Here is a 27,799-nt window from a genome sequence, read left to right on the forward strand (position 1 = left end):
CTAGGCTATTGCATAGACGACCGCATACGGAGAAACACTCCATCGCAAAGTGAACACATACGATCAACGCATGGGTGTTGCGGTAATCAACCGCATGCGTCCATCACATAGGAGTTGTGATCGTCAAGCGATTACGGTCATCGTATAGAAGTTACGGTAATCAAGCGAATGTGGTCACTGTAAGATTGCGGCTACGCAATGATAACCATAATAGCAGGATGAACGCAAGGTTGGCGGAATGGAAGCATCAACATATATCTCGGGAAAATCAAAGATGATGTTGACATTTCACCTACCACGTTGTTAGCAGCAGAGATTCAGAAAAGGACCATCACGTCGCGAATGTCAGAATCAGAACAGGTCCATTAATGTTGTCGGCGGTCAACTTTTATAAATAGAAGTCATTGAGCAGAAATTGAAACCATGCAAGGTTTCCATCCAAGGTTTTTTGCCTGAGGCTCACCTTAGGGCGGATCCTTATGATCCAGACTAACGTGTGAGAAGAAAGCTTGAGAGTTCTTCATCTCCTTCATCCATTCTGAGTGACGACCGGAGCCTTCGTCGGAGTTAGATCTCGAGAGAGTCAGCTCTACCGCCCTTCCATGGCACCATCGGCAGCCTTAACACATATTTGCTGGAAGGAAGACATTGCTTCCAGCTCACCTTTCTCATTTCTCTTCTTTTCTTATATTGTATTGTATTACATTTTGGATTAAGAAATTAATACATTATGTGTTCAATGCATTTCTATATTTCTTTTGATTCCATCTCCATCTTCCTTTACTTAGCATCCTTAACTTTCATCGCATCACTTAGTGAGATTGTTAGAGTATCGCATACTTAGTCATGTGGATTAGAGATATGAAGCATATAGCAAACCACCGGAAGGTGTGCGATGTGCGAATGTGTGAGAAAACCTTATTTGCTTAGTGTGAAGCTGTAGCAATGCCTGTCTATAGGCGGACGCAATGCTTGTCTATGAGTAAAGTCAGCAACAGCCAACTTCCCAGGAGGGTAGGTGGTTGGTCGCATTAAGCAATGTAAGCCAGTGTTCACTAGAGATAGGAATAATCTTGCGTCAGCCAAGTTTATGTGATTACCTTGTCTTATGAGCGCATCATTCATCATTTAGGCATACTTGGAAGAGTAGTCTAAAATCCAAATCTAAGACTCGAGAGAGCGGATTGGATTGCATAAGCAAGAATGGGAAACATAGAAATAAGCGTCGTTTGATATTACATAGCGTATGCACCCTACGGAGAGGATATTGCATGCGTCCAAGAAGTAGGATAAGGTGGTATGTGGTCATTTTGTTTATGTGTGAGAGCACATGAGCAAAAATAGAGACTTAGGAATAAGGCCTCTCGACACTTCGCATATACATCGCATACGTCCTAGAATTAGGCACAAGTGTGTGTAGCATGATTGCATAGCTTGCGTTGGCTGAGGTTGCCCTTGCGGTCAATCTTAAGGGTTGCGATGAAGACATCCTCACATTTTATCTATTTTCCATCCATTTACTTCGCGTCAACAGTTGTTGTGTATCTACCTCTCATTCGTATTCTCACCGCTTAATCTGTTAGTTAGGAGTAGGAGTAGTTTGTGTAACATCCCGTACATTTTTTAATAATAATGTAATTTCAGTAACTTTATTATTTGGAATTTCAGTAATTGTTATTAGTTGGAGGGCATTTTTGGAATTTTGGACTTCAAGTATAAGTGCGGGAATTTAAGTGTTGGTATGAAAATTATTCAATTTGAAATTCAATTTGAAAATTAATGGTAGGAATTAATTTTCTTTTGAAAAGAAAAGGAATTTAATAATATAAAGTGGAATAAGGAAATGAATTAAATATAATTATGCTATTTCCTTTTTAGTTATTATATCATCATCATCATTACTATTATTATTATTCTTTTTTTAAAATCAAACATTTATCTTTCTTCCTCTTGCAAAAGAACTCCCACCCTCGTCTTTGAACTAGTTTCCGCCACCTCCCTCACTTCCCAAACTCCAATCGTTCGTCGCGCTGCCGATTCTCCCTTCGACCACCACAAACCTCCCCCATACCCTCCTCTGCCCATCCTTCTGAGTCGCACCGATCTTGCCCAGTTGGAGGAGCCGTCCGCCCACCGCCTCCAGCTGCTCACCGTTGCCACCGCTCCAGCCACTCGACCGCTACGTGTCGCGCCCGTCCTTAAGTCCCCACCACGAGATCCAGGTTCGACGAAGGTGTTTACGTCAAGGGTACCGCCGCTGCTGCCGCCTCCAGTCGATCTACTCCACCGTCCATCGCCGCGCTGCCTACCTTCTGTTGCGTGGGTCTTCGTCGGACTCTCATATTTAGGTAAGATCTATTTTTCTTTCTATTTGGTCGGGTTTCTTGAAGGATTTTTGGATGCCCATTGAGTTGGAATGGAAGTTAAATTAATCGCATTCTTTTGATTTTAGATATGAGCTTGGGAAAATTTCAGAAGCGGCTGCCCAGCGGATTCGAGATTGTTCGGCAAGAGTTTTGGTGAGAGTTGTGATCCTTGTTGTTGGTTTGTGGGCACACATGGATTACTGAATTAAATGTTTACTTAACCCTTGTATCTTTAAGGTTCCAAATCGTCATTCATTGGGATTTAAAATCTGGTAGGAGGAGATCTCAGAGTCCAAATCTTGGGAGTGGTTGTTGATTAAGTTTCTTTGGGTAAGCTTTTGGGTGTTTTGGATTTGAATCTGAGGTTTCAAAATTATTGTTGGACTGAAATTTAATGGTTGTATTCGTATGTTAGGGTCGTTACTTCAAACCACTATCATCGTTTGGTTGTCTGATTTTATCTGTGGTTTTTCGATTAAGGTAAGTAATCTTACTATTGGAACTGCCCACGGGCCAGACTTTAGTTGTATGCTAGCATGATAAATGTATGTTATGGCAGAATGTTAGCATGATAAATTGATAGTATGATCTGATTCAAAGTATGTTCTGGCATGAGAACTGAATTATTTAAATATGCACATAGACACTTGAATGCTAGTAGGATAAGATTCACAAGAGGTAGTGGGCATACTTAACTACAATAGGATAGGACTTAGTCTCCTTCTTGTTTCATATGTATATGTGCCAGAGGTGGGTATTTAGAGGACATAGATGCCCAGCCTGACCCTAGTAGTAGAGTTACTTATTGAGTATTTTACACTCATTCTTTCTCATGTTGTTATTTCAAGTAAGGGTAGAGATGCACCGACGATGGAAAAGCGAAATTCGTGGCCACTGGGACTAGTTTTTACTCTTTCGCATCATGAGATTTAGAGTTCTTTTCATGTTTCTCTTAATGTTTAGTTTTGATGTTTGAAACTTATTAGTAAGAATTATTTTTTTTTTCATATTTATTTATTAACCTTTATGATTTATGAGTATCCTATTATTGTTTTTAACATTTGCATTTAATAAAGGACTTTTGAACTCCCCTTATCTATTTAACATTTATTTCAATATAAAGAAGTGTCGTTTTAAGTGTCACGCATGTTTAGTAACGGCCTAACTTAAGTCCTAGGGCGTTGGGTCATTACTGCTGATATCAGAGCCCATGTTTTGGGTTCTGTAGACTAACTTACTACATAAGTCTAGATAGTCTTTGTGGCCCAGTAACGGATCCCTCGTCATCGCAAGGTACGTTCTACTAATGAAAGTTTCAATGCATATATCAGACAGTGATGTAGTGTTTTAAATGCATGATGTCTGAAAAAGACCCATAAATAGTTAGTTAACATACGAATTTATGACAGGACATGGCACCTAAACCTAGAACAAGAAAGACAACTAGAGAAGAAATGCAAGCAGAGAGAGCTAAGAGTAGCTAGACTGTTCCGACAGCTCCAAATCTGCCTGTGACCCAAGTTGATAAAAAGGCGATGGAAGCCAGAATTAGTGAAGCTGTTGCATCATCTCTAATGGGAAAGCTGCAGGAACTGATCCGTAGCACGATAGTAGGATAGACTGCCCAGACCCAGGCTCAGGAGGAACTAATGCCACCCGAGTCATTACGACAAACCTGACCGCAGGACAGAGACATGCAGGGCCTGTCTCTTGAGGCTAAACTTCTGAGGGATTTCTGGAAGTATGACCCTCGCCCCTTTGATGGATCGTTGGGGGATCCCATCAACACAGAGTTGTGGCTGTCATCTATTGAGACAATATTCCGTTTTATAAGGTGCCTGGAAGAGCACAAGCTGCAATCTTCATTTTGACTGGTAACGCAGAAATCTAGTGGTGTTCAGCAGAAAAGATGATTGATACTAATGATGAACTTGTAACCCAGAAGCAGTTCAAGGAGCGCTTTTATGAGAAGTACTTTTCGACCAACACCCGATACAATAAACAGGCATAATTCTTGAACTTGAGGTAGGGGTTATGTAGGTGGAGGAATACGAGCAAGAATTCGATAAGTTGTCTTGTTTTGCTCCTGAACTAGTAGCCACCGAGGCAGCAAGGATAGAGAGATTCATCTAGGGCCTGAGGAACAGACTGCGAGGAATGGTGCATGCCTTGGATCTCAAGACGTTTACTGCTGCACTACGGGCCGCCATGAGGATTAATGTCGACTCCCAAGTGGGAGAGGAATACAAGAGGGATGCCGACTCCCAGCTGTCTCGCTTTGTGTATAGCATGATCACATGACTTGTACAATATCTTAAGAAATGCTAGCAAAACCTCTTCTAAACCTTTTTATTGCATATTTGTTACAACACCACCCTTTCATCATTGTGCATTTAATTCCATCGCATTAGAAAATCAAAGTTAAATCACCATCTACTTCTTAATCAGCATCGCAATAGGATGAGAGAGTCCATCACATATCTATTTGGTAATCCTTACATTCAACCCTGGACTTACCAGGACCCTAAGAAGGCTTATACTTGCCCTTTGTTAGGAAAACTTGCATGATCATCGCATTCACATATCTTTTCATCGCAGGATAAAGCAACGCATCACAATTCCAACAAAATAGCATATATCGGGACGAGTACACAACATTGCATACATCAAACTCCCAACTGCAGATGCATATGGAATTCGATTCATGTCCTCAACCTCTTGAGGTGTCTTAGTACTCTGTTCCTTAGACAAGTGAATACCATGCCTGAAAGGTAAAAATCCTTCCTTGGAATTTTTCATTTTATACCTTGACAACATCTTGTCTATATAAGATGCTTGAGATAATGCCAATATCCTGTTCTTGCGATTCCAAACTATTTAGATTCCAACAACATACTGTGCTTCTCCCAAATCTTTCATTTGAAATTGTGAAGTTATCCATCTCTTAACGTCAGCTAGATATTCTACCCATTCCCAATGAGTATAATATAATCAATATACAATACCAGAAAAGTGACAGTTTTGCTGACGATTTTCTTGTATACACAGGATTCGTCAACATTTTGTTCAAAGCCATAAGATTTGATCACAGAGTCAAATCTCATATTCCAGGATATAGAAGCTTGTTTTAATCCATAAATGGATCGATTAAGCTTGCAAACCTTTTGCTCTTGACCCTGTTGTATAAACCCTTCTGGTTGAGACATATAGATATTCTCTTCAAGATAGCCATTCAGAAAAGCTTTCTTGACATCTATTTGCCATATATCATAATCATAAAATGTGGCAATGAACAAGAGTATTCTAATAGACTTAATCATGGCAACTAGAGAGAAGATTTCTTCAATATCTATCCCCTCTCTTTGGGTAAACCCTTTTGCCACAAGTCTAGCTTTGTAGGTCTGTACCTTACCACATTGGTCTCGTTTTCTCTAGTAGATCCATTTGCAACCGATGAGTTTAGATCCATTTGCAATCGATGAGTTTTACCCCTTCTGGTTGATCTACAAGATCCCATATAGAATTGAATACATAGATTTCATTTCAAGGTCCATGGCTTTAATCCATTACTCTTTGTCCACATCATTCATTACTTGGTTAAAAGATAATGAATCCTCTAAACCATCATCTAGTATGATGACTTGAGTTTCAGTTTAACCCATGTACCGATCAGGCTGTTGGACAACCCTTCCACTACGATGAGGCATTCCCAACCCTTGAGAAAGATGTGAAGTATCAGTTTCATAAACAACTCTTGTTGACGGACTTGCTCTATCAACAGCTCTTGTTGAAGGACCAACTCTATCAACAACTCTTGTTGATACATTTGTCGTTTCTCTGGACATTTCTTCTATTACTAGCTTACTGTGAGGTTGATGGTTCTTTATATAATCTTCCTCCAGGAAGGTTGCATTTGTCGATACAAATACTTTATCTTCCTGAGCATCATGAAAGAAAGCACCTCTTGTTTCCTTAGGGTAGTCTACAAATAGGCACACTTTTGAACAGTGTTCTAACTTTCTAGGATTTCGCACCAACACATATGCTGGACAACCCCAACTCCTTATCTAATATAGATTTCCTCTACATCCTCTACGTCCTCTTTCGAGAGAACCATGTTCAAAATATACACTACAGTCTCAACTGCATGTCAAAAAAAAAAAAAAAAAGAATTTGTTAACTGAGCGTAACTCATCATGGAACGAACTATGTCCAACAAGGTTCTGTTTCTTCTCTCTGCCAAATCGTTATGCTGAGGTGTGCCAGGGGCTGTGAGTTGAGACTGAATTCCATGTTCTAGCAAATAGTTCTAGAATTTTGTGTCCATATACTCACCACCTCGATCCGATTGAAGTGTTTTAATCTTTTTACCTAATTGATTATCAACATCAGCCTTATACTCTTTTGAACTTTTCAAAAGTTTCAGACTTTTGGTGTGTTAGGTAAACATGCCCATACCTTGAATAATCATCTATAAAACTGATGAAATATTTATACCCTCCTCTTATTCTAACATTTAAAGGCCCACAAAGGTCTGAGTGAATCAGCTCTAGCGGTTCTTTGGCTCTAAGACCTTTTCCAGAAAAAGATCTTTTTGTCATTTTACCCTCGAGACAAGACTTACAAGGTGGTAATGAACTGTCTTCCAACTTATTTAGAAGACCGTTCTTAACCAATCTCTCAATATTGTTGAGATTTATGTGACCCAGTCTCAAGCGCCAAAGATAGGCATTTGGAGAAATCTCTGAGTCCCAACAGTTTTAAACATCTCTATGTTCAACACAACTTTAACCTCAGTTTGTTTTAACATGTACAAGTTATTTTCTAATTTTGCAGAGCAAATCTGTTTATTTCCCATATTAATGAACACTTCACCATTTTTAAAATAAACTTTATAATTTTGTTCTAGCAAACAAGAGACGGATATTAGATTCCTTTTCATAGAAGGAATATAATATACATTTTTCAAATAAATGTACTTATATCCTATAAATAACTTCACATCTCCCACTGCTTTTGCTAAAACAATCTCCACGGTTCCTACCTTAAAGATTGTTTCACCTTCAGTCAACTGTCTCCATGATCTTGTTTTTTGTGAGATAGTACATATATGATTAGCGTAGTACATATATGATTAGCGGCACCTGAATCAATTATCCTTATTTTATCGTTTTCCGCTATACATGCTTCGATAACAAGTAAATCATATTTATCTTGTTGTTCTAATTCAACATTCTCATCTACATAATTCATAATTTGAGTTGAGTTGGGAGACAGAGGACAATCCTCTGTTAAAACTATTTTGGTGTAATTAACCGCTAGTAATTTGTTTGTTGATTTGATTTTACTGTTATGTACATCAGAAGTGAGTATTCTAGAATTCGACATGCTGATTAAATTCTAACACATTCTAATGAGCAAATTGTAACTAAATCCAAGATCAAATTTTAGCAAAAAGTAATAATGACCCCATAACCATTATTTATTTGCAAAGATACTTTAGTGAGTCAGAATATGTGCTACCGAGGGCAGTCACATACTCCACTAAAACAAACAATTTTTACCAAACACTATTTCTCGAATAACTTTTATTCCTGTTGTCTCCGTAATAACTCTTATTCCTATAGTCGTTTAGTTATCGTTTTCGGTGAAGATCTTTACTAACAACTTAGTAATTCTTGTAAGTGTGACCCGCTATTTTCAGATCCTATAGCACGGTATGAAGTTGCCTCTGAAAAAGAAGACAATATCCAAGACGGAACTATAAGACCCTATTCATTTTACTGAAGCCTGTATTGTTCTGAATCCTATGTGACAACCCTCCGAGGGGATAACCATCGCTAAACGACTAGCAAAGGGCTGTCTAAAACAAACCAGTAGGCGCAACATAGGAATCTCACGGTTCAGACTAACGGAAGAGACCGTAGGATATATAGACACATATCCTTCACCCACTTACTATGAACTACTTCCTCCGTTTACCTTGATATTGACTCATACAAAATACTCCTCGAAGGGAGATCACTCCCAAGGTGACACGAAGCGTCATATGAATCTCACGGTATAAACTATGTGGAGATGTGGTAGTTGAAATCTATTTATCGTATAATAGACTTATATTTGAACAACTTCCTCTTATTAACCGATATCTATATTTAAGCTATAAAAATACTTTTCGAAGGGTGGTCACTCCCAAGGTGACACAAAGTATCGCTTAAATCTGGATTGTGAACTCTTAGAGACGTGAGAGCTAAAAAATAACGTAGCGTATATGTTATTTATCTTCCACTGAAGTTTTCTATTAACTCTATCTTATAGAAGTTATTAAACTGCCACTGAAGTGTTCTATTTCCGTAGATTTAAACTTAGGTTCTTTTCGACTAATAAAACAACCCTAAGTCTATGTAGTTTATCTAAATATAACTCTTATAATTGGATTTTAACCTACGATGTCTAGGTAATAAACCATTTTATTACCTCACATCACTCACGTATGCTCATAAAACCAGTTACCAACGTTCAATAATTCGGCCATAATCCCTAGGTAAGAGGTGTTTCGTAAACTATCAACTTAACTATCCTCAGTCTTAGATAGGATTATCTACCGGTTGAGTTTGTAACCTAGGTTTTATAAGTTTTAACAATTAAAACAGGTGGTCAACCTACGTGAGGATGCAGCTGTTGTTTTTGGATTTTTAAATGTCTAACCTAATTTTATAACAACATATAAAATTTTAGACATGCTATACATCCATAACATACATGAGGTATTCAATATTTAATATCACATTTATATTAAATACAAGAAACCCTAACATGCATACTATAGATTATAACTATTATAACATACTTTCAATGCATGTAACATGCTTCCTATAGTGGGATTTTAAATCTAAATGGCATACTATATGCACATACAAGATTTAGTATGCCATTTAGATTTATTCAATTATAACATACATCAAATGCATAAATAATTAAACATAGACTGATATGACTTTAGTTTTGGAAAAAAACAAGCAAATAGAAGCCTAACTATTACAATAAGCTTCGAAACCGTCTTTGAACCGCTCCAAACCAAACTCAAGCCCTTGAACCCAACTGGATGAGTCTGAATCAGACCATCAAAGTCTGAACCGGACCAGCCAAAAACACTTTAAGGCTGAACCAGATTGGACCTTGAGAAAACCGGTCGAACCGGCATTTGTCGTTCCAACCTTAAAGTTTTGCAAAGGTCGATGTGTAGTGCTGAAGGCAATCGTTTAGCTCCATCGCCTTGTGTTATGAGGAACTACGCGATCGCTTAGTGTTTGCCTCAACTAAACGATTGTTTAGCTTTATCACACAAAACTACATGATCGCCTACTGTCTACCGAAGGTACGCGATCGCTTAGTTCAATTGTATAAAACTAAATGATCACTTAACACCATCGCCTAGTGCTTTCATGTCAGCGTTTATATCTGCCGTAGCTAAACGATTACTTAGCTCTATCGTGTAGAACATCACCGCGTCGTTCAGTTCCATCGAATAGAAACTTCAACGCATCGCTTAGCACTTCGTCTACACGATCGCTTAACTCCGAATCTAAATGATCACTTAGCGCTATTGCGTAGCACTTCATCGCATCGCTTAACGTGCATCATAACTAAATGATCGTATAGTACCATCGTATAGTAAATTCAACGTATTTTTTAGTTCCCACGTCAAAGCTAAACGATCGCTTAGTGCTATCGTATATCAAATTGAATGCATCGTTTAGCTCCTGCAGGTACACGATCGTCTAGCGTTCAATATCACAACGACCAATGTCCATTGCTATACGATCATCTAGCTTTTCTTCACATCGTTTAGTGCCTGGAACTAGACGATCACTTAGCAACTGAACCTCAACAACGATTTTGAGTAGAAGCTGAAAAACTGGAACAGCTGCTCGGTCTCCTTCACTTATTTCTTCAATTAAATCTTAATTTTGACTCTAATGCTCCAAATAAATTACAGACTCTTGCTAGCACATATACGCTCATCAAACAAGAGCCAATTACAAATTTAAATGAGAAATTAAAGAGAATTAAAAAAAACAAAACTCACAAAACCATATCAGTGCATCAGTTTCATATTTCTCATATAAAACACCCACCTAACCAAAATTAAACCGAATTCAATGCTTATTTGATACTCTGATACCAATTGAAGGATTGTATCAGAAACAGCAAAAGCACAAGATCATCTAAGCACTTAAATTCACTAATTTTGGCTAAATATATAGCATGTTCTTGCAGAAAACAGGTGAGTTTCAAGACATACCTCTTGTAGAACTTTTTCAAAGCTCCTTCTCTAGCTACTATCTTCTCCAAATCTTGTTACAGACCACCTCAAGATTTTCCCAACTATTCTCTTGGTGCTCTAGATTGAGTTGTGGGACTTAAAACAAGCTTGAATCAGGGGATGAAGTAGAAATACTCACTATAGTAATCTTGTTGAAGAAGCTTTTTTTCAACCCGAATTTTCTCTAAAATTCTCTATAGATTATATGCACGATTTTCACTCCAATCTCTTCACTATATTGCAGATCAACATTGAAAGGAGAGACTTGTATGAGTTGCAACTCATGCTTGGAGAAGACAAGGCAAGGAAAATGCATTTTTTGTGAACAACGTCAAAGATGGATAATGAAAAATCTTCTTTTTCTATTTTAGTGTTTTTTTTTCTCCTTTTCAATATTATCATAAAATCAAAATTGATTTTATAAAATCTATTTTGATTTTAAAAAAGAAAAATTTAATTAATTTCATAAATTAATTATTAAATAAAACTTAATTAATTTAATATCAAATATTAAATTAATTTTAANAAATGTTAATTAATTTCATAAATTAATTATTAAATAAAACTTAATTAATTTAATATCAAATATTAAATTAATTTTAACACATATCCATCTTTATATATTTAAATCATATTTAAATAAATAAATTATCCTATCCAGTTTAATTCTCAAATTAAACATGCAATTATATCTCATATAATTACTAATTCTCTTAACTCTAATTTGAACGTTTCAAATTAACTTATCACGCTATTCTAGAGCTAGCCCGTTACGAGCTAGGAGGGGAATCCCGCGGACCTACAGATCATGAGCTCCCACAATCCGAGATTAATTGGCTAAACTCATTAGATCAGATTAATCCCCATTCGTTAACTAATGAGTCACTCCACTAAAGCCCATAGTTGCACTCCCTTCATTTTAGATATATTATGTCCACATGATTTAACCGTAATCAGCAAGTTGACCCTTCACAGGTTGTTTGTAATAACGGCTCGGTCAAAAATCTGGTTTACCCATGAAATTACGTCTTATTCCTCAAGCCCTATTGATCCTCTAATGAACAACTGGTTTGTGATTCAATCACTATACCAAACTCTCTTAGCCCAGTGAGAGGGTGGGGCTCCTTGTTCAAGATATGGATTTAGTACTTGAGAGAACAACATTTCTCCTATTTCTAAATCGGGTAGGCGTGAACTCCGTCTTGCACCCTATGTCCCCAACTATCTATCTGGTTTTACCTCTGAAATGGGAGTCTTATTGAGCTGGCGCTGTTGAGCCAACCCTCACCTATGAAAATCTAAAGACAATCCCAAATAAGAAGTTCATAGTTAGCTCAGGATTAAGATCGAGTTATCTAGTTCATCTAAGTGAAATAGTCAGTTTTATACAGTAAACAACGTTATAAAGTAAGAGTGACTTATTTCTTTGTCCTGATCTTATGTAAACTTATTTGATAGGACGCTCCCACTCCTCATGTCATAACATGTACGAATTAGGATCACATCGTATGTAGCACTTTACAACTCTTTGTAACAACTACAAAGTAGGCCGCATTTAATGGTGTTACCAGAATAAGGTACCCAACTTTATTCATGTACCATAGATCATTTTGACTATTTACTTGAACCTTATCCACTCTTATGTCTCCACATAAAGTTCAAGTACTCATACAATAGTCGTGGGTCTTAGTTTTTTAGATTTAGACTTTCGTACAATTTATGAATTCAATAACAAGTATATTGATTATATAAAATGTTTATCATTTTACAAACTGCGAGTTGTTTAGGACATAAAACCCAACAGTCCTTTAGTGGGCCATGATTCGAGCGGTAGTTTTCTTCGTCTAACGTGGGTTGGCCGGTCGTCAGTGATAGAGAGAGACGGTAAGGCTACGAATGAGTGCACCAGTCAGAGTTGTTGGTTGCAGTGCACTCGATTTGGGCTGTTTTTCAGTGGGTTGTCCTTGGTTTCAGAGACGACATTGTATGCTGATCTCTCGGTATTAGTGGGTATCAAATTACAGATTGGTGATTATTGTTGATTATTTGTAATTGTAAATTCCTCCTTGCTCGTAATAAAATTAATTCAAGCTGGTTCTCAAAGTGGATGTAGACCAAATTGGTCGAACCACTATATATCTTGGTGTTCGTTCTTTATTGCATTCGATTGATTCTGTTTATTGTTTGTGTTTTGTTTGGCCATCTAAGTTAGGTTCAAAAGTCTCACAAAAATAACTTAAATCAAATTAGTGGAATAATACTTACAAAGTTTAAATAAACAACGTAAAGGTCTTTGGAATGTCTTTTAGTTATTGTTTTTCTTTCAAAACCACTCAAAAGACATCATACTCAATAAACATTAAATAATCAATTGACCAAAAAGTATAAGTTGATGGGTGATATCATCTGACACTTACTCTCACTTGTAGGTTTGAAATATGAAAAAGACCCAACAAATGGAAATCAATATTAATTGAGGAGGAAATAACATTGCAGTGATTTGACCACGAGATCTTCCTATTGTAGGAGCTTGAACCCAGAACTTTCGTGGACTATCTATATTATGTTAAATCATCAATTGATCCAAAAGCTTAAATTGATGGTAGAATTTGTGCTATTTAATTAGACTTTAGCAAGACTTAAACCAAACAGTTTATGTGGTAACTAGAATGAGTGCCTCTAGGTCACATTTTCTAACCCATTGTATCCTTTTATGGAACAACTCATTCAATTTTTCTTCTATATAAAGGGATGTAACTCTATTTTCATATTATCACTTCTCACTAAGCTAAAGATGATGGGTGAGAATTCTATGGTGAGTAACTTGAAGCCTTATGTTCTAGTTGTGAGCCTACAATTTGGAGTTGCAGGCATGAATGTGATATCCATGGCCACCCTCACCAAAGGCATGAGTCGCTATGTTCTGATTGTGTATCAAAATGTCGTTGCTACTCTCTTTCTTGCTCCCTTCGCGCTAATCTTCAAAATGTTTAATCATAAACCAGTCATACTACTATATAACTCTCCATTATTATTAATTTGATTGCTCAATTTTTAACAAAATCATTACTTCCCTTGCAGGAAAAAGAAACCAAAGATGACATTTCTCGTGGCTTTGCAAATCATGGCCTTGGTTTTTCTAGAGTAAGAAGAACTAAATTATTATTGACATACAACATCCTATTCCTGTTAAGAATATATAATTAGCAGTCGTATTTAGGATAAAAAAGGGATTCAAAAATTGAATTCATGCAATATCATTTTTTTTTAAAAGAAATGGGATTAATAGTTCACGTATTGAATTTTATGAATAATTCAGACCAGTTCTCGATCAGGGCTTCACTTATCTAGGAATGACGTACACTTCAACATCATTTACTTCGGTCATTGCGAATGTTGTGCCCTCTATTACCTTTTTTATTGCGTCATTTTTCGGTAATTATTTATCTTTCTTTGGAATTTGTATTTATTTACTTTGGTCCTTATACTTTTGGCCTTAGTTCATTTTTTTGGTAAGATATATACTTTCAAAATATTCATTTTGGCCCATGTACTTTTAAAAATTTATCAATTTGAATTCTTTCATTTTCATTTTTAAGGGACCAAAATGGTAAATTTTAAAACTTAAGGATCAAAATGACCCAAGATTGAGAGTATAAGAACAAAAATAAACATATGGATCAGAATGAACCAAAGCTAAAAATAGAGTTTTGTAAACATTTTAAAATTATATAGGCCAAAATAAACCAGAGTCAAAATACATAATTAAAGTAAACATGAAAATATACCTAGAACAAAGTGAACTTAAGCAAAAATAATAATAATAATAATAATAAATAAATAAATAAAAACAAAAAATAGAGATTATTTAAATCATCTTTTATTTTATACCATTGAATTGTTTTTAAAATTTGTTTAGAGTGGAACGTTTAAATATAAAACAAATACGAGGGCTAGCCAAGGTGATCGGAACTTTAGTGACCTTCGCCGAAGCCTTGGTTATGACAGTTTACAAAGGCCCAATTCTCGATTTCTTTTGGACTCGAAAAACCAATAAGCATGTTAACAACGGCGGTGCCACCGCCAACAACCACTGGGTGGCCGGAACTTTCTTCATCCTTCTCGGTTGTGTGGCTTGGTCTTGTTTCTACATATTACAAGTAAGTTAATATCGTTTATTAAACCTTCGACTTTTATCCAAATGGTTAGATATTATAATTAAATTTATCTTCACCCATAAGCTTAAACTTTTAAGTTAATCGATGATATAAGTTGATATCAAATCAGGTAGTCTAGAGAGGTCTTGTCGCTGCATTTTTATTTCCTCCACAATCAATATTGATTTCTACTTGTTGGGTCTTCTTCATATTTCAAGCGGACAAGTAAGGAGAAATGTTAGATGATATATAATTAAATTTTTGCATTTTTATTTCCTCCACAATCAATATTGATTTCTACTTGTTGGGTCTTCTTCATATTTCAAGCGGACAAGTAAGGAGAAATGTTAGATGATATATAATTAAATTTTTGCATTTTTATTTCCTCCACAATCAATATTGATTTCTACTTGTTGGGTCTTCTTCATATTTCAAGCGGACAAGTAAGGAGAAATGTTAGATGATATATAATTAAATTTTTGCATTTTTATTTCCTCCACAATCAATATTGATTTCTACTTGTTGGGTCTTCTTCATATTTCAAGCGGACAAGTAAGGAGAAATGTTAGATGATATATAATTAAATTTACTTTCACTCAATCGGTGGCGATTTTTTATGTGAATTCAGCGGGTCGTCCCCCTTCCTACGTGTTCCCCCCACTTCAGAATCTTCGCCTTCAGATAACAAAAAAAGGTGTCCACCCTTAGGTCGCCAAACTATTACAAGGAAAAAGCCTTGCCACGAGCTTGTATATGGATATCCATCCTTAGTCAAAACCTTACCTTAATATCGTGGATAACGTTGATTCCTCCTTATCTCCCATTCTCCGCCTAAAATTAAGTGGAGTATACAACTATCAATGGATAGGAGACCACAAGGTGTATCATAAAAAAGGGCGGTGTCGGGCAAGTCAAGTTAGTTTTTAGCAATCCCGATTAAGCCTGTAGTCTCTCAAAGTAGTATCGGCAGATGTTGGTCCTAACAATAAAAACTAGTACAAAAAAAAAAAAATTAACAATCGATCGTCCGTGCGGGAAGAAAGACTATATGGATGGAGGCTTTCAAAAACGGTGGTAAACCTCTTTTGAATAGTTTCTTGTAGTATAAAAGATTTCCATTGCAATGCCAGTTAAGGAGAAGGTTGTGCCTATCATGACGATTCCAATGACTAGCTCGAGTGAAGTTCAAGCTTTGATTTTTGTTTGCCTAGTTCTTGGGCTAACAAGGCAATGTCCATTGTTGCAGGTTGTTCATGAATGGGAGTAGTAGGACCCTTTTGGAAGAGCTATTGGGTATTGCACGATCCACCCAACTCAGCTAAGCTAATAAATGTTGCATAAGAGAGTGGAAGGTCGGCGCCTGCCCATCTGGAGGTGTACCCCATTTAGAAAGATATCAAAAGGGGTAAAGAGAAAAGTAAATGGAGAACTACCCAATCTAAGTCATTGGATTTGTTCGTACCATTCTATCATTGATCACTGCTGGGTCAGTTGACCGATAGGGAGAGAAGCTTTGTGTCAAAACCATTTATAAGCCCTCAAGTAGGTAACCCCGAAAAAGGGAAGAGATTTTCAAGTATGGGAAACCTCTGGATAGGCTACCACTCGGGGCTTGGTTTAGCTGAGGATGGGATTTGCTATCTCCATATCGCCTTGCTCCGATAGAGTATGGTTTTGGGCTGATCGACTTTTAGCTATCACGCTTTTTTAGGCCTGAAAAAGGGATGGCAATGTTTTTTAGGATTATGAATTGCATTCTTCATCCATTCGACTGTTTATCATTTATCTCGATCACTAGTATGGAGTTTCTTTGTTGTTACGACAGGCTGAGAGTAGTGCCCCTTCCCTTGTGTTTAAGGGAGTTGGTGCGACGAAGTAGGTGCGGGTGAGGCATTTGACTTCGAGTGGTTGCCCTCCAAACCGGACGTGAAGATCTCCCCTCATCCGGCTCTCTGCAGGGGAATTTCCCCTCACTACTTCCCCTAATATCCTCCCTTTACCACATCTCCCCGAATCGGGGTCTTAGCTACTCGCTTTCGAACGATATTCCGCCGCCTTCTAAGTTCTGGCCCATCAAGAAAGGTCGACGAGGCATTGGCGGTACCAGGATGGGAGAATTGAATAGATATTTCTTCACTCTGTCAAATGCCCTTTGGCAATCCTCCTTCCCTCTGTCTATCTTTTCTTCAAAAGGCGGGATCTTTTTCCACCCAAGCTCTATCTCCTTTTTTTACATCCTATAAGCCAGAAGAAAGGCTATCTATTTAAATGATTTCTGCATTTTCTGTGAAAGAGTGTTCAGTGAGAAGTCTTTCCATTCGATATCGTCTCCACCCTGTAGGAACTACGAGATCACCTCAAGGACACTTTCGATATCCAGGAGTCGTGGACCGACCATAGAACCCTGTTCAATAAGTGGAACGCATTAGCTGTCCACTCTCCGGTTGGGCAGTAAGGGTCGGAGAAGGGCAATCACTCATTTTTAAAACCAACATTCTTAAGACCAAAGAGGCAGGCAGAAACGGGGGGAAAGCTCAAATAGAGCATTTTTTGCTTCTGATTTCATTCCTGAAAACAATTCTATCACACACGGCGAATTGAGTTCAAAGAACTCTCCCTACAGCTTATTCGTGCAAAGAGATCTGATCTCCATTACGTGGTATGATATATCTATCGATCTAAAGAACTGACCTTTAGTTGTAAGCCACCCATTCTGCTCCTATCTAAAGTGATGCTAGGTTGCTTCACCTTCACCCTTCACAAAGACAGTGCAGGTGCGCTTCTCTCGGCCACATGATGAACATGTTTTGAGCTAACTGCATGTTCCCTAGCATGTTTTTTCAGACGAAAAGTAATTATCATGGGAAAATTATTGATGATGTTTGGCATTTTACTTTTCAGTTTGATCTTTTTGTTGCGTCATTATGGTAGAAGAAGGGGCCTTTGCCTTCATTTCTTAAAGAGCAAGAGGTCACATCTTCATCAATAGAAAGGAATACCAGAAAAAAAGGACGAATGATTAAGAGTTGTCTTGCTTGCATATCCACCATTTGAGTCTCCAACAATTATTCCAATTATTACATATCCGATTTGACCTATGGACGAAGACGCAAGCATACGTTTCATGCTTGTTTGAGTAATAGCAATGAGATTCCCCAATATCATGCTAAGAATAGCTAGGATTTCCATCTCAAAGGAACCGCATGTGACACTCTCGCCTCATACGGCTCCGTCCCGACATCTGGACTGGGCTTCAATCCAATTTAGGGGGAGAATTGTCGAGCAGCACCTCGAATGACATGAGCCACATGCGGGGAGACCCATACGTATGATTTTTGGGGGGATCTGGTCGAAAGATCGATCGACGCTCAACCGACTAAAGGGACTGAGAAATTAATAGAGTACAAAACTTATCAGAGTAATGGAGTGACTAAGCCATCCCATCTCCACCAGTTTTGACATAAATGGGCTTTCTAAAAGCACTGTGGGGAAGGGAATCTGAGGGGGGTCTTGGTAGTGATTTTCGAAGGAACTGGTGTTACATCTCTTTTCCATTTCTATTCCAGAGTTTTTATGTGTTTCCACACCCCTTCGAGACCCCAAAAAATGAACAATTTTTCTTCGGAACACATATAAGATTCGTCATTGCAAAAAGGATAATGGTAACCCCGCCATTAACTAGTTCATTTATGAATTTCATAGTAATAGAAATACATGTCGTACCGCGACAGAATTTGTAACCCTTTACTTGATCTTTAATTATTAAAGCTCCCGCCGCCTACAACTAGTATAGTATAGCCGACAGCTTCAAAGCTGACCTTCTTATTAGAGAAAGGGGCGCGCTAGCCTAGCGCTTTTATGAGTTATTCCACCTCAAACCTCTTCTTATTCGGTTGTGTTAGGATCTTCTTTCTCTGAAGCGCTAACTAAGGAAGAAGCGTTCCAAGCATGGTCTTCGACTCGCTAGGTGCAGGCTTGACTTGCTTTCAAGGGAGTGGATAAGGAATCAGATAAACAAATCAAGGCATCTTCAAGAAGACTTATAAATAGAAGAAGATTTTCACCTATCTTCCCCTGCTTCGGGAGGATGGGAATAATTACATTCTTTGTTGGGTGGGAATAAGAGCCAGTTGGTCCAGGAAAAACCTCAAATTGATCACTAAACTTAGGTCGACTCGATCACGAAGCCCAGAATAATTTCTATATATTGTTACTACTTCAACGACTGCTTACCTACTGCTTCCTCCTCACAATGAAGCTTATCCCCCATCATCTCACTGGCCGACCTTGACCCCTGTTATTTTGAGATCATATCTAGTATTCAGAGTTTGCCTCGATTTGGTACNTTCCAAGCATGGTCTTCGACTCGCTAGGTGCAGGCTTGACTTGCTTTCAAGGGAGTGGATAAGGAATCAGATAAACAAATCAAGGCATCTTCAAGCAGAATAATTTCTATATATTGTTACTACTTCAACGACTGCTTACCTACTGCTTCCTCCTCAGAATCAGGCTCGCCTTGACTTAATGGTTGAGAAGTCAATGGTCACTGCTAACCGCTTTTGGTCCCAAGTTGCTTTTTCCAATAAATGTTGGTTACATTTCGTTATGTTATTTGTACCAATAACAGGTTTATCGATGAGTGTTCTTGGAGTAGTTGGTCTGGCCCTCTTTCAAGGGTGGCTGCTTCTAGGCAAACCTCATGGCTGTCTCTGCACCCCTACCTTCTTTATCATTGAGCAGTCATTTAGGGGCCTTAGCTGGTGATCTGGGCTATTTCCCTCTCGACGATGAAGCTTATCCCCCATCATCTCACTGGCCGACCTTGACCTCTATTATTTTGAGATCATATCTAGTATTCAGAGTTTGCCTCGATTTGGTACTACTCTCATAGCCCGTACCGAAAATAGTGCTTTACCCCTAGATGTCCAGTCAACTGCTGCGCCTCAACGCATTTCAGGGAGAACCAGCTAGCTCTGGTTTCGAGTGGCATTTCACCCCTAACCATAACTCATACGTTGATTCTTCAACATCAGTCAGTTCGGACCTCCACTTAGTTTCACCCAAGCTTCATCCTGGTCATGGATAGATCACCCAGGTTTGAGTCCATAAGCAGTGAAAATTGCCCCATGAAGACTCTCTTTCGCTACGGCTTCGGTGGGTTCCCTTGGTTGCACAATAAAAAAAAGAAAAAAGAAGTCTTTTTTCTTTAAAAAATTTTTAAAAAAAATGAATTGGACTTCCTATATCTTGCCCCATGAAGACTCGCTTTCGCTACGGCTCTAGTGTGAAAACCATTTGAATCAGGTAATGTAGTAATTCAAAGGGTTCTCTATATCTTACACGCAGTTTTTTATCTATCCTCTTCCATGCCAATGGAATCACCTGGATTAACCAAATGGTGAAGGTGGGAATCCATTGGATGCTGAAAGGGAGGTTAGGGCACAAGAAGAGGACGCCTGCATCTATGCTGTGATTGAGGCTATCATGAATGCCTGCGAGAATGAGGAGGCAACCATGGTACGCCGAGCCCACAGGATCTTGCATGAGCGTGGTCTCAGGCTCGAAGAACCGAAGGATGTCTAGCGTGCTCTCCAGTAGGCGCATTTACTCGCTACGATAACCGTTATCCGCCTTGAATCGGGAACCAGGAAAACAACCTTCGACGGCCTGACATACCGCTATGACTTTCCCCAGTAGCCGTATCGACACGCTCGCACAGTGCATTCCCAACAAGTGTCTCGGAGTTATTGCTGCTTGCGAGTCCTTCCTCTTTTGAAATTGTCAGAGCCAGGAGTTTCAGAGCTAACCGTAGGTAGTCCTTATGTCGATAAAGTGGAATATGACGAGCATGGTTCCGCAACCCCTCTCTAAGTAAAGGTCAAGTCTCTCTTCCAGCTAGAATGTAAAGAAATTGAAAGAAGCGCGGAAAAGGGTCAATGATGGAAATATTTTGGAATGCATATGTCACCTCAAACATTTCACCCAAAAGATTGGCCATGTTAGTGGGACAGATTTTGGCTCTGCTTCAACCTCGTGAGAGGTGATTGTACCAGTAGCAAAAGAGATCTCAGTCTCAAGAGGTACCATATCATATGTGTAATGAAAACGGACATGACACAGTAAGTTGCCCCTTCCTGTTTTTTTGTCCTGTCAGATATAAAGAAAATGAGACCCCAAAGAGCCTTTCTTTACCACTTTAGTGGGTGGAGGTGGGGGAGGGGGGGTTACATACAACCGAGGGTTGTGGGCATGGCCCTAAAGAGCCTTAAGCACTTGTACAATGCGAAAGTACTTTAGGAATCGAGTAGGATGGAGCGAAGCAGCTCGCCCTAAGAAATAAGCAAGAGAGAAGCGAAACAACTCGTACTAGCTGAAAAAGCCCTTTACCCTTTGAATAATAAGGTCAGCTTCATAGTTCCAACCTAGATAAGGATTTTTTATGCCCTTTTTTAGGTTGGGTTGCTGGGTACGGGATCTTCGTAGTAGGCTGTTTCGTAGTAGGCTGGACCAACATCAAGCCGAGAGAAGGCAGCCTTTAGAAGCAAGAGGTTGGGAAACCAGGAGAACGCTTCACGTTTTCTTATCCTTTCCCTGCTCTAGGAGTAAAAGTAGCATAAAAAGAGGGATTTGGATTATTGACCCAATTAGAAACCACTAACATCTTCCTTGTTGGGGCTTCGCACACTGGGAAAACGCTAACGCAACGGGAAAATCAGCCATTAGTAACAAAGTGAACATAAGGTCATGTGACTTGCACCAAGTTGGTGGCTGACTGGATGTTTTCCTAGATCAAAGCGGATTAGCTCACCTTCTTGTTATCCAAACATCGGTTGAATCGGGTGGCGGGCCTCTACCCCGGAACGTTGAATGAAATAGGTGGTCGGGTTCTATTTCGACAACCCTTTTGATATGATAGGCCTGGCCACCTTCCCCCTATCCCTTATGTTTCTACTAGATTCTTTCCAATCTTCTTATTTTATGATCTCATTGGAAATCATATAAACACAATTTCTATTTAATATAGCGATTTGGGCAAGTATTTTACGATTAAGAGGTCTATAATTAACTAAGCCCTTTCTTTAGATGGAGTTCCCCCTATGACAGAAATGCTTGCCCCTGAATGTGGATCTATTGGATTTTTCTTTGCCTTTAACAGTTTCATAATTCTTTCCTATTAGCGAGCTAGTGAAGTACCTCTTAGCTTAGGAAAGCGGGTTATAGCAAGCCAGTTTAAAAGCGGGCTGACGGACAGTTTGAAAGTTTCCCAAGGAAGGAATATTGAAAAGAGCAGGAATTTTTCCAACAAGTTTGAAAGTTGGTCGAGCTGCTTTGTTCCTTCTCCTATACCTTGCTGCTTCTTCAAGATGATATCAGTGCAGGTTGATTCATATATCATGCTCACAACTAGTAGTTTTTTTCTTTTTGAGTTAAATTAATTAAATTTACCCTTTTGAGAATTTTTTATTACTACAAAAGTTTTGCTAATTTTCAATTTTTTTTCCTCTTTATAAATTTCATATCAATTTCTTTTCTATAACTTTTTTCTTTTTAAAATTGCAAAAAGGGAAGAAGGGAAAAGGTTCTACATGATCATAAAGTGAGCTTTATTTTCAATCCAACCAACTTTACCAAGGCTAAATGCATGACTTTGTAAAATCCATGCAAGTAAATTGTGGAGAGAAATCTACTCTCTCCTCAAATTAAAAGGAAACTTTAAATTAGATTCATACCTTTTAGTGCTAAAATGATAACAATGAGATAAAGTTTGTAAGTCTAACATGAATAAACATGATGTTTTTTTTTCCCTAAGTTCAACATCATGAGTTGGAGATTCTTTTCAAAAATATTTACTTAACTAGTGCTTCCTTTGTCATGAAAACATGAAAAATAATAGGAAGCAAAAATTGAAAGCCACGATATAAAGTATTTGCAAAAATATATAATTTAAAATTTATAAATAAATATATAGCAAAATAATACGTGTGTTTGAGTGATTGACATTGGTTAATCTATGTATACTAAATACATGAATGGTTTTTTCTTGACAGTCAATAACAGTGAAGAGATACCCAGCAGAGCTGTCTCTTTCGACATTGAAATGCTTGGCTGGTGCACTTCAAAGCACAGTGGTAGCAGTAGCCGTAGAGCATCGTGCCAGTGCATGGGCTGTGGGCTGGGACTCCAGGCTTCTAGCTCCTCTCTATGCGGTCTCTTTTCTTTTTCAACCTTATATCTTATAATTATGTCATTACAAATTTCTGTCTAATTAATCGATTTCAATAGTAGGTCTCCATTTTTTTTTCACGTTTGATGATGTTATTTTCTGAATAATATTTTGATAATTTACAAATACATTTCTAAGAGACCTTATACACAAGAGCTAAGATATAAAAGGAAAGAGTTAGACTAGTTGTAGCCCTAATTATCTAAATTACAGATTTTGGGATATACATTTCAGTAACATCCTCCTCAAATTTAAGGTGGTAAAGTGCAAACCAACTTGAATGTGTTAGATAACAAAGAAAAAGCGACCTAGAAGTAGCGTTTTAGTGAATTGTCGGCTGGTTGGTAAGTGACGGAGATGGATTGTAAAAGAAGAGTGTTGCTCCGGAGATGACGAACATAATGATAGTCATTCTCAATGTATTTGGTGCATTCATGAAATTACATCATTGTGAGCAATTTGAATAACACTACGATTGCCACGATAAAGGATAGTAGCAGAGCATTGAGGAGCTCTATGTCTACAAATAACCAACAAAGCCTTAACAATTAAGAAGTAGCATCAACAGGAGCGCAATATTTGAATTCAATGTTAGAATGGGAGACAACATTTTGTTTCTTACGACGTTAGGAAATGAGAGAGTCACCTAAGTAAAAACAATAACATTTGGTGGATCGACGATTAGTGGAATCACCAACCCAATCAGCATTAGAGTAACCAGATAACACCATTGATGATTGTGAAGAAAATTAAAGCCTAGGAGCGAGAGTGCCTTTAACATATCGTAGAATACAAAGTATTGTAGCGAAGTAGATAGTTTGACAAGTAGCCATGAATTGACTTACGATATGAATTGTATAGGCAATATCTGGATGGGTTACCATTAAGTAAATAAGACTCTTAACTAGCCGTCGATACAAAATAGGATCCTCAAGAGAAACACCATCAAAAGAAGTTAACCTTATATTCAGATCAAGTGGTATTGAGGAAGTATTAGAATCAATAATACCAGTCAAGCCAATAAATCATAAGCATATTTCATTTAAGACAGATATGATACCTTGAGGCCAAGTAAGTAGCTGAGTGGTCCCAAATCCATCTTCTCAAAATGTATCCTGAGGTATGTAACATTTTAAATCAGATATAACCTAAGGATTATCACCTGTAATAATTATATCGTCAACATAACAAATGAGAAGAACAATACCATGAGGGTGTGGCATGTAACTAGGGTTGTATCGTGCGAACTTGAAGCAAACCCAAGTTGGGTTATAGTGGACTTAAAGGTGGCAAACCAGACTCGTGGAGCTTGTTTAAACCATACAAGCATACCAAAGAAGACACACGTTTTAAGTTTGGGGAGAAGCACCAGGTGGTGGTTTCATATAAGTTTCCTTAGAAAAGGTACCATCGAGAAACACATTTTAACATCTATCTAAGAAGGGGACGGTGTTTAGTAGCCACAATGGCTCAAAGACTACGAGTAGATCATGTCATTTGAACAATTGGAGAAAATATCTTTTCATAATCAGTACCCATACTCTTGAGAATATCCTTTTGCAATAAGACATGCTTTATAACGTTCAATCATTACATCAAAGTGTGTTTTGATTTATAAATCCACTTACAACAAATTGGTCTTTTGTCAGGGGTAAGATCAAAATAATCCCAAGTGTGAGTCTTTTCTAAAGTTTGAAGTTTCTCATTCATTGCTTACTATCAAAGAGAATTGGTACTTTCCTTATGATAAGACAAATGTTCAAACAAATGGATAACAGTTGAAAATCAACAAAAGTCTTGTAAATAATGGGGAGTTTCTCTTACTCGAAAAGAGTGACAGGCTGAGATGACAGGTGCATATTCAATTTCAACAACGAAGACAAATGGTGGATGGGAGTGCACAGATAGGAGTGGATTGATTAAGCTTAGAGATTTGCAGAAGATCAAGGGACAAATCTAGATCATTGGAATTTGATTCCGAGAGAATAAAGGCCAAGGTTTGATATGATATAGCTTAGATACAGACAAATGAGGAAAATAAATAACTAGAGGAATCAATGAATAATAGTTGGGAACTAGAGAGAGAAGCATACAAGGGGGATTGACTAGAGAATATATTATGTTTTCAAAAGGTTACATGGTAAGAAATCCGTAATTGTTTAGAGGTAGGATCCCATAATGAATATCATTGTGTTCAGTCCCATAGCCTAGAAAACAACATAGGCAAGGACATTGTTCAAGTTTGGTATGTTTGTGAGGTTGAAGAAGTACAAAACATGCACAACCAAAGGTTTTAAGATGGGAGTAAGAAGGATGTGTACCATATAGACGTTCAAAGGGAGAGATGTTCTAAAGAACGAAGGGTGAAGATGATTAATGATATATACAAAAAGTTCAATAAAACGTTTGAATTCTAGTTTTGTGTCTAATAAGTTTCATAGTTTTTAATCTTGTATCTCGTTGGCTACCTTGAACTTAAAACAACATAGACTCTTGATATTTCAAATCTGTGTTTACTAAGTCTAGGACCTATTTGAAATTTTTTGAAATTATTCACGAACCATTTATGCATGTAAAATGTTTGGATTCTAACCTTTCAAATTTTTCTTCTAAGAGGTTTATATAAATCATTTTTTGGAAAAAAAAAAAAAAGAAGTCTATAAATTCCTTTTTCAATGAATGCATGTCTAAAACGTCAAAGACTTATGTTACATCAAAGTGAGCATATATGTCAATTGGCATATAATATGTGATAGCAACTAAGAGATTTGTGGTCTAAATACCCTCATCTTGGACAATTCCAAAAAAACACAATGACTTACTAGACACTAGAAGTTATAGGCCATTTTTTTATAACTTTGACCTATTGTTATTGTTTTATAAAATTAAGATTATAACAAATGGTTTTGAATAATGATTTGTTCAGGGAATAGTGGGTTCAGGAATTTTATATTACTTTCAAGATTTGGTTATGAAGACAAGAGGCCCTGTATTTGTCACAGCTTTCAACCCTTTATGTATGATTGTTGTCACTATTATCTCCTCCATTGTTCTTGCTGAAAAGATTCATCTTGGAAGGTATTTTTAATTACTTAATTAACAATAATCATCCACATCATTTGTATAATAAATCATTTACGTCTTTTTCTTAGTATAACAACTCGTCGGAATAGGAAAGAATACATATGTCAGTTACCTCTAAGCTATGCTTATACATGATGTTGTAACTTTACACCATTTTAACTCAACTAAAGGTATCATTGATGGGATGTTTTAGTATTTGAAAATGACACATTAACAACTTGGGTGAAGAATTTTATCTATAGTTGTGTTTGTTTTTCACATTTTAAAGATCTATTATTCCTTTGACTAATTAATTAATTGAGACTTTTTGGCAAACACTAGTGTTATTGGAGCCATTATCATCGCAATTGGGCTTTATTCAGTTGTTTGGGGAAAAAGCAAGGATTATTCCACCGCCGCCGTGCCGGAGCTTCCAATTACTGCCTCTCAACTCTCGGTCGCCGAACAAGATGCTCATCTTTAACCTCCAAAATGAATTTAATTAGTATATAATGTCGCCGCCCAAATCCATTATCTTTCAAACCTTTTTGTCATATTTACCCATATCTTAGTTTTCTGATTTTTTTTTTTTTCTATTCAATGACATGACTGTTATGTAAATATCAGTTGAAGATATTGACTTTGTTTTAAGTTTAAAAGATGGGATATGTATATCCTTTTCGAAAAAAAAAAAAAAGAGATGGTCGGTGAATGTAGACCTATAATAATAAGGTCAAAATATTATTTTGGTCTCTATACTTTGAAGTTTTTTTAAAATTTAATCCCTACAATTTGAAGGACTGAATAGATAAATAGTAAATTTAGAGGTTTCATTTGAAAAAATAGCAAAATGTTTTCAAATTGTGAAAATGGTGAAATAGAATTAAATAATAAAAATAATAATGAGAAATTGTCAAAATTGGCTTCACTTAAAAATAAATACCGACCGTTCAAAATTTGAAGTTGGAGAATCTAAAAAGAACGTTAAAAAAATAATTACCATGGTAACCAATGCAGCCTGTCAAACTCCAATCAACACCTACATGATATGGTTACTACACTATTCTAGGCATTCATACAAAATAAAAAATAACTAAAACCAAAACCACCAACAATTCAAATCCCAAATGAAAAGAAATTAGGGATTTGGAAAGCTTCTTCATGCAACTACAACACCTCTTGTTCTTCCTTCACTTGTTCTTTTCATCAAGCGAACATTATCACCATGAGGAATAATAACCAGTCTTTTCAGGAGACTCCAATACAAAATCAAGGTGAGGAGAATCCCTTCCATTGCGCCAATCTTTCACCTTCTCATGTATAATCTTCTCTAAAACTTGTTTACCCATTTAAGAGACATCGAAACTAGTACAATTATGAGAGGAAGAACGAGTATCACCTATATCTAAACCCTTCCATAAAATCGACAGTGTCATAGCCTTTGTCATAGGTAAAGAAACCTAAACGCTTACACAATCTTCCTTTTCGTTCATGAACTATAATTTGTTTTGTACAATGTTTCATCCATGCATTCAAGGTAAGAAGTAAGTGTTGAGTAGGAATCTTTTGATATAATATATAAAGATCTTCATTTTTTTTAATATAAAAAGCTCAAGATTTATCTATTTGTTTTTTAAATTAAATAATGCATTTTAGAATAATA

At 37.3% G+C, this 27,799-nt stretch overlaps 1 protein-coding gene across 1 annotated transcript; it reads left to right on the forward strand.

Annotated features, from left to right (window-relative positions):
• Positions 1 to 13,465: 13,465 nt before the first annotated feature.
• On the forward strand, positions 13,466 to 26,620 carry LOC120076641 (WAT1-related protein At4g08290-like). Its single transcript, XM_039030523.1, has 7 exons — positions 13,466 to 13,680; positions 13,774 to 13,836; positions 14,012 to 14,118; positions 14,602 to 14,852; positions 22,898 to 23,056; positions 26,000 to 26,151; positions 26,479 to 26,620. The coding sequence occupies exons 1-7, from the start codon at positions 13,487 to 13,489 to the stop codon at positions 26,618 to 26,620; spliced, it is 1,068 nt and encodes a 355-aa protein (XP_038886451.1). The 5' UTR covers positions 13,466 to 13,486.
• Positions 26,621 to 27,799: the final 1,179 nt, after the last annotated feature.

Source organism: Benincasa hispida, chromosome 4 (assembly GCF_009727055.1).
Source record: "Benincasa hispida cultivar B227 chromosome 4, ASM972705v1, whole genome shotgun sequence".
Taxonomy (NCBI): Eukaryota; Viridiplantae; Streptophyta; class Magnoliopsida; order Cucurbitales; family Cucurbitaceae; genus Benincasa; species Benincasa hispida.